Source organism: Gossypium hirsutum, chromosome A10, assembly GCF_007990345.1.
Source record: "Gossypium hirsutum isolate 1008001.06 chromosome A10, Gossypium_hirsutum_v2.1, whole genome shotgun sequence".
NCBI lineage: Eukaryota > Viridiplantae > Streptophyta > Magnoliopsida > Malvales > Malvaceae > Gossypium > Gossypium hirsutum.
Genome location: NC_053433.1, coordinates 102844147 through 102852453, shown reverse-complemented (window position 1 = coordinate 102852453; position 8307 = coordinate 102844147). Strand labels below are relative to the sequence as shown.

At 36.3% G+C, this 8307-nt stretch overlaps 2 protein-coding genes across 3 annotated transcripts; one reads left to right on the top strand and one right to left on the bottom strand.

Annotated features, from left to right (window-relative positions):
• Nucleotides 1–2179: 2179 nt before the first annotated feature.
• On the top strand, nt 2180–4805 carry LOC107896569 (probable RNA-binding protein EIF1AD). Its single transcript, XM_016821764.2, has 4 exons — nt 2180–2498; nt 2987–3062; nt 3475–3601; nt 4300–4805. Exons 1-4 carry the CDS (start codon nt 2385–2387, stop codon nt 4520–4522), a joined length of 540 nt encoding a protein of 179 aa, XP_016677253.1. The 5' UTR covers nt 2180–2384; the 3' UTR covers nt 4523–4805.
• Nucleotides 4806–4849: 44 nt separating this feature from the next.
• LOC107896567 (protein ENHANCED DISEASE RESISTANCE 4) lies at nt 4850–8110 on the bottom strand. 2 transcript variants are annotated; one of them, XM_016821763.2, is made up of 3 exons: nt 7783–8110; nt 5380–7620; nt 4850–5266 (listed from the first exon to the last, which is right to left on the bottom strand). In XM_016821763.2, exons 1-3 carry the CDS (start codon nt 7901–7903, stop codon nt 5253–5255), a joined length of 2376 nt encoding a protein of 791 aa, XP_016677252.1. In that variant the 5' UTR covers nt 7904–8110; the 3' UTR covers nt 4850–5252. The 2 variants fall into 2 exon arrangements, with proteins under 2 accessions (XP_016677252.1, XP_016677251.1); XM_016821762.2 differs by having other exon boundaries at nt 4850–7620.
• Between the last annotated feature and the right edge of the window lie 197 nt (nt 8111–8307).

Here is an 8307-nt window from a genome sequence, read left to right as displayed (position 1 = left end):
AATGGGCTTGCATATGTTTACTAATGTTGCATGTATTTTGAAATGGGCCTATGGGCCATACTGTTATCTGAATAAGGGGCTAAGGCCCAGTTTATTGTAATCTGAAAAGGGCTCTGGCCCAGTACCACTGTTACCTGAATGGGCTTAGGCCCAATAGGCTTGAGCTGACTTGGGCTTTGAATGGGTTTTCCTTACACACTGAGTTTCCCCAAACTCACCCCTTTTATTTTCATCCACGCAGGAAATCCCCAACCATAATGGGCTTGGAGCTGTGAGGGAATTCGGAGTGGCCACCCGTTCTGAAAGTTTGATTTTCTTCTGGTGAACTGGACATCCTTTTATTTACGTTTGAAGTTTTGGGTTTTTAAATGTAATAAGGCTGCTTAATTATTTTTGATGGTTTTAATATGTATTACTAAGATAGGTATTACTTATTTTAACTGTTGAAATTGGATAGCTTTAGGGCACGTTTTCAAAAACAACAATTGATTTCAAAATAACACGACAACAAATAAAGCTTCCGCAATGAAAGTATTTTCCAAAATTAATCACTTTTCCTAAAAATGACTTAATCAAATCGGTTTCCTAGAAATATCCATGACGTTAAGGTGTGGCAATGGCGGTATGCATGTCTAGGATTGGATCCGAAGGGAGCTTGGTACTTAAGCAGTCCGATGGACTCACCACCTCTTTTTCGGTTTCCTACCTGGTGCACAGCTTCCATTCACTTTAACCTATAATGAAATTATCTTTTAAAACACTAAGTAAGTTTTTCTGGACCAATAATATAAAATGTTTTGAACGCATGTCGGATCCGGTCATAACGTCTGGGCTGGGTTTGGGGTGTTACAATGTCGATTTTTCGGTTACTCAAAAGCTAAAATTTCAATCATATTAAGTAACAGCTTCATATTTGGCCATAACATCTAGGCCGAATTTGGGGTTTTACACAATGAAAATATATCATTTACTCTTTATTTGAGTTATAAATTTTACTATTATAAGTAATGTCATGTTTTGTACAATTCACATACCCAACATATCAATTTTCAACCACTACCATGAAAGCTCAAAATTTCAATATATCAAAGTATGAGTTATATACACATGATCTGTCACTTACTTAAGATTTAGGTAAGTTGCACCGTGAACATCACAAACGAATAAATCTATAAATGTATCTAAGACAAATTCAGCTTGGGCATTATCCAATGTATTGCCAGTTTAAACAATCATACATATATATATATATATCTATTTTTGGGAGTTAATCTAACTTCGATAGCTAAGATAAACTATCACCCCGATTGGACTTATAAACAACATAATAACCCTTTATTATTTGAATCATTTGTTCAATTTGATTTTACGTGTTAAATACAATTTCAATTACCTATTAATATATATATGTTTTTCTTATTATAATCTATCAATATAATGCAACTCAGTACTCAAGTAATTAATAAGTCAATATTTTTTATTCATTTGCTTTATGTGCAAAAATTATTGAGGATAATCTAGCATAAAGATAATGAATAATATTTGTTTATTTCCATAAACAATCAATTTGATGATTTGTTTATTTAATGAATATGTATAGAGATAATAAACAATTATGGGTCACATCTAAAGGTGTTTATAGGCCAAATTGAGTCAGGTTTAGGTTTAGTTTAAAAAAAATTGGGCTTGAGCCTGATTCGACTTGTAAAAAAAATATATTTTATTGTTTAAAAAAATAAAAATCTTTTTAATTAAATTTAATTATAAAATTTATAAATATTAATATAAAATACTTTTTATACTAGTAATATTTTAACAATCCATTTGTTAAATTTTATATCTCATTCATTTAGATAATGCCCATCAAGTTTGAAATGAATTAAAATTTTTTAATTATTTTTTTATATAAAATTTTTTTAACCATTAAATATAACAATTAAAAAATATTTTAAATCTATGTGATAGAGATATTAAATTAATTTAAAAATTTACATGTATGAAAAATAAAAATATCTTCATAAATTCAAAAGGTTGGATTATTAAAATATTTATAATAATTAAATTCTCTTTTTTCATTATTTAAAAAAAATAAATTTTAATTAAATATTAACTCGATTTGGTAAGGATAAAAGTATTAAAAGCAAACTTATAAAACCTAAAACCTAAAACGAGACGGGCTGTCCAAACATGAACACCTATAGGTCACAACCACGGTAAGCTCGTTTCTTATTGGTCTATCACTTGTTTCGGTGGCAGCATTACAGAATGGACCAGTCGTTTGTTCTCTCCTAACTCTCCTTTCGGCTCTTCTTTCGCCTTTTTCATTAACGTTGGAGAAAAACCCTAAAACAGAAGTTGGTTTTAGGAACAGAAAGACAGAATCAATGAAAGGAGGGAGGAAGAATCTAAAGAGGGCGGCAAAAGACCAAATATTGAACCTTCAACATGGCCAAAGCGTTATGCAAGTGCTGTCTCTAAGGGGATCCAATCTCATCGAGGTACACTTTGTTATTTCACTTCTCAAATTTCCTCTTACTGTTAGTAGACTAATGTATCAAATTCCCAGTTAAAGTCTGGGTTTTCAATCAAATCCACTCTTATTTCTCTTTGATGAAACTATGTGACTTCGATTGCTATTCAAGGTAAAAGGTCATGTTCAGTCATTAAGAGAAATTATTTCCCTTTCTATTTTAATTTGATTATGAGTTCAGTACCCTACTGTGCCGAGAGAGCTCGGCACTCTCTCACATGCTGGGAGGGCCTGGGAATACCTGAATAGTCACACTGAAGAGTTTGCTTAGGGTTGAATTCGATCATGACCTATGACATATAGGGCATTTACGGTGCCGAGTGGTATATCAAATTTCTATATTCTATGATGCATTAATGCCATGTACTCTGCATCAGATTGCCATTGCATTCAGGTTTTCATTTGACTTGTTCTGATTGTTGCAACACTTTTTTTTTGGTCGTTTACCTTATGAAGGTAATAGATGCTCGAGGACAAAAATCACTAGCATTATTTCCAGCTAAGTTTCAGAAGAGCATGTGGATAAAACGAGGTTCGTTTTAAATAAATGTCACTTGACCATTGCTTTAATCAAAATTTTTTGAGTTTTGCTTCATTTGAATATGCAAAAACATCTACTGTCATTTTGGAATCTGCTATAAGTTGTTTTTTTTCTTTATTGATGTCATATTTCTCTGTGTTCCATAAATTCCTTGTCTGAACCATTCAGTTAATTGGTTGCCTGTTGCCTGCCTGGCTTTGATATCCAAATCCAGCAGTTTGATTGTGTAGTTTTTATATCCCCAATTTTTTTTCTTCTTTTCTCTCTTTAGATAGTTGTTCAAGCCTTGGAGTAAATCTTGGTTAGTTTTGCAGTGTAGAATGATTAATTTTATGTTAATGAATCGTTCTTTATGTGTATTTGATTGTTATTAATATGTCTTGGTTGCTTCTTCAATTTATAGGGAGTTTTGTTGTAGTTGATGAAAGTGGAAAGGAAAAGGCACTTGAGTCTGGTTGCAAGGTGGCATGCATTGTTTCTCAAGTTCTGTTTTATGACCAAGTTCGTGCGCTACAGAAATCTCCTGAATGGTGCGTTTGCGTTTCCATTAGCCTGCCATCATTTTGCGTCTTTCTTGTTTTAATTTTAATACTTGGGTTTCAGAAACTTGAACTTGATACAACACCTTAAGGTTTGATTGATGGGTGCTTCTTTTGCTTGAGTTGGTAAATACCAACTTCATTGAACTTCCCTTAGCTAATAATTTAGGGTGTCTATTGGCTGTGTTTGCAATTGCCTGGAGTCCCTTTGTCCTTTTCTTGTTAGATTACATTTTGTAATATTCCAGTTCATCTTCATTGTCCCATCATGTGCACTGGTTTCAGCAGACTATGTTTAATTTCCTGCATTCTGATTGTAGTGATGATGGGATAAAATAAATAAATAAAGACGACAGCACACTTATCTAAGGCAATTCCAACTGAATTCTTCTTTACATCTAGCATATTCATTCCCATCTGTTTTTCTACATCTTTTGTATATGTTAGTTACAACTTTTGGGCTTGTCATCCTAGTAAAATTTTATATAGCTTCTGGTTATGAATTGTCCATGTAAGAACTAAAGGCATGCAAGAAGGACTACCTATAAAATTTGAAGTTGCTAGAAATGACTTGTATGAACATGCTTGCATTTGCCACTTAACTGTCTTCGTTTGGTCCCAAATTCTCTAATCTTGAAATTTACTTTTTCTGTTGTACTTGATCCTATTCTTGCTTATATTTCCTACAGGCCTGAAATTTTCAAATCCTCAAATCTAGATGATTCAAATGAAAACGATGGAGGTGCCACCTCAGAAAGTTTGGAGAGAGATACCACGCCAATAGAAGTAAATGATGAGATTGAGTCAAGTGATGAGGATGGGCTTCCTCCATTGGAAGCTAATTTGAACAGAATAAGGCCTTTTGAGTTGCAATCGGATAGAGAGTCCGACTCAGGATCTGATACAGATTGATTAATGATTGTAGCATACTATCTCATAAACCAATCGCACGATTTTCACCGTCAATCTCTTGAGTGAAAAAATACATTAAGTAGGCACAAGTAGTACCCACATCTTTTGTCTTTACAGATTTGTGCTAGCTTCTTCTATCTGAACTTTTTTTTTTTGTTTCCAGTGTATGTAAAAATCTTGTGTTAAAAGAAAAGGAAAAAGTTTCCTTCATTTTTGTTCAAAGTTGATTTTGTTGAAACAGGATTTGTTCAATTTGTATGATTAATTCTACACTTTCCTATCATCTTTTCTTGCTTGCTTTGACTAAAAGAAAAAAGAATGGCAATGTATGATGATGATTGTGTAATAACAAGGAAACATCAAATACATTTTGTAAACAGTTTCTAATCATTTATACACTATACATGAATAAACAAATCAAGTAAATATCTCCACTATAAACTCCTATATGTAATCATTAAACAAATTAAACGGATGAATGCTAATATTTCCCACCCTTGCCAATATGCAAAATTAGTTACATTACTGTTTACTCAGCTATTCAATCTGAGTTCTTTTGCTAGAGAAGGATGGTCCAATGGCCCTTAGCACTTGGCTTAGAGAAGAATAGCCCATCAGTCGATGAAGTGGCGACCCTCCAGGTTTCGGTGGCAACCCTTCAATTTCTGACGATCCTCTCTTCGACCTGGAAGGCCCTGCTTTAGAAGAGCTACTGGACATATTTTTGAAATCAGCATTGCTGCCCTGAAGATGATGAAATTTTGTATGAGAAACAGGATCTCCATCTGTGGAGCAGCTTATGCAGAAAGAGTGTCCATAATCATCAGAGTAAGACATAGGATCCGCTTGCAAATTACCATGACTAGAAGATGCCAATCCCGAAATTCCTACATTAATCGCCTCACTGTGGTCTTCAACCTCACTCGGTGGAGGTGCTTCAGCAACCAGATCATAAGGCACTATATGAGTTCCTTCCTGAAGTGAAAGCTTAAGCACCTTTGAACAAGCACCACATCTTAGCCGATGGAATCTCCTTTTGAAAAGTAGAAAATCTGCAGGTAACTGCAACGGTGTGATGCAATAATAACACGTTAGGAAAGGTGCTCCACCTGCTGTGGGCCGGATATGTCGCCTAGCTGAATGATGTTTCTCCCTCAAATACCTCTTCATTTCATGATCTCTGTACCTCTGATCATCAGGTTGACTTTCATGGATCCAGTTAGAAAAATCAGATTCCAAATACCTTTGGGGGCTAGAGGGGCAAGAGCTGAAGGAATTATAACAATTATGACTGCCATAGGCTCTACAAAATCCTCGGTTATGTGGGAAAACGGGAGGAGGCAACCGCTCTGAACGCTGGCAGGCTTGAGGATGGCAGCATAAACAAGTGTTATCGATGCCATGTCTAGTGTTTATTGCACCACCTGAAAAAGGTACATGCGAGAATCTACTTTGCTGGCTCCAACTGTTCCTCAGTCCATGTCTTCCATAGTAAGTAGGATAAAGAATCTCATCCTCCGGTGGCTCCTCCTGATGGTTATATGTAGAAAAATGCTCTTGCTTCCAAGGTACATGAGAGGAAGCATTTCCATTGGTCTTTTCATTCAGTTGGCATGTCTTGCTAATTTGATCCTGGAGTTCATACACCATTTTTAACAGTTTCATCTTTTCTTCTTTACCATACTCAGCCTTCTTGAATGGATGGAAGGCTGAATCAAAAGGGAACTCATCTCGCGATTCATGTGAAGGGCCAGCACTTTCATAGCCATGCAAGGGAACCCTTTGAGACAAAGGAATTTGGGATGGATATTGATCTCTCTCCAGTCTTGGCCAGTTCCTAGGTGGACGGTGATGCGTTACAGGTTCTAGTGGTTCATCTCGGTGCCACTTGCCGTATCTCCTCGTCGCATAATGCTTCTTATTGGGAAAATCTGATGAAAGGTTAGCAGGCTTATAATTGTTCTCAAAGGAATGTAATTGCTGGTCAGGGAAGTGATCATCCATTCCATCATAAGAAGAGATACTGCCATCATAAGCATGGGAGCTTCTGATTGTCGTGGATTTCGACAAATATTCAATAGGACCACTAAACTCAGAACCAATACTGACAAAATCGACAGTTCCATAAGTATCCATAGACCTCACACTGTTAAACCGATGATGTTCACCTTTTGGAGAGCCTCCGGTGTTGGAATCAACCTTGTCATTAGTCTCTAATTGTGAATTTGCACCTTCTAACTGCAAGCTCATGTCATTTGCCTCTGCTTCTAAATTTGTTTCAGCTTCCAACACTAACTCTTCATTCTCATGATGAAGCTCAGCTGATAAAGAACCTTCAATTGAAACCCCTGGCAGTCGAACATCGCAATGTTCTAAAGATTCTGTCTGCAACAGTCCTGTTCCATTTTGCTGCCCTTCATTTGGTCCATTTTCATCAACCATATCACCATCACCATCTCTGGACGCAATTTGATCTGCCTCGTAGCTACCATTATGGCCTTCTACCGATAAGTTCTCACCGTGCTCCTCGCTATGAGAATCAATAGACCTACTTTCATCAACCATATCACCATCACCATCTCTGGAAGTATTTTGATCTTTCTCGTAGCGTCCATTACGTTGGCCTTCTACCGATAGCTTCTCACCGTGCTCCTTGCTACGAGAATCAGTAGATCTATTTTCATCGAGCATATCACCATCACTATCTCTGGATGCATTTTGTTCCTTCTCATAGCAACCATTACGTCGCCCTTCTACCAATAAGTGCTGATCTTGCTCCTCACTATGAGAGCCAGTAGATCTATTTTCATCAAGCATTTCACCATCACCATCACTATCTCTGGATGTATTTTGATCCTTCTCATAGCGACCTTCTACCGATACGTCCTCACCGTGCTCCTCACTATGAGAGCCGGTAGAAACATCCCGATTCCCTCCACTTTCTTGACTCAATCGACTCTCCAAAGGGGAAGGAACAACATCTTGCAGACCTGAGCCGCTAGATTCTCCGCGTTCCGACAACCGAACCGATTGATTCCCGACAGCTTCAGCTTCTTGCAAGACAGAGGTGGTTTTGGCAATGGCCTTTTTATTTTTAGCTGCAAAACATCAAGAAATGGACATAAGGAACTAAAAAGGAAGCCATTTTTTTCCCATTTTTACTTTGCAGGTCACAATAAAATCTACCAACAACATTCATCAACCATGGAAAAAGGATGAAAATCTTCAAAGACCAAATTAGTAATTTTGGTGATGCTTACCTACAAGAATTGCATCACAGCCTCCACACTTGTATATTGGAACATCAGGCACTTCTGGAAGAACCAAAAGGCATTTAGGACACCTAACAAATCGAACTTTAGGAGCTGTTTCAGTGGCCATACACAATTCCAAACCCAATATTATTATTTATTATTATTCTTCTCAGATCTCTCAACTCAACCAATATGAGTTTGGTGATTGAATTACTCAAAATAAACAGAAACAACAGACAGCATGTGGAGCATAATTGAAACAGGTTGGAATATAGGAAAGAGATAACAAGAGAAGAGAAGAACTGTTAGAAATATGGAGTTTGTCTTGCTTGTGATCTTTAATGAAGGTTTTTTTTTATATTTATTTTGATGGATTATTATTAATAATAACAACAAGTCAAGGGTTGACTTCCAAAACCCAAAGAGGTCATATCTTTTTTCCTTCTTTTTTTATTGCTCCACATTGTGCGTCGGAAACTGAATATTGTGTGATGACCTGGTATGCCACATGTCTTTACTTTGGTAATTTTT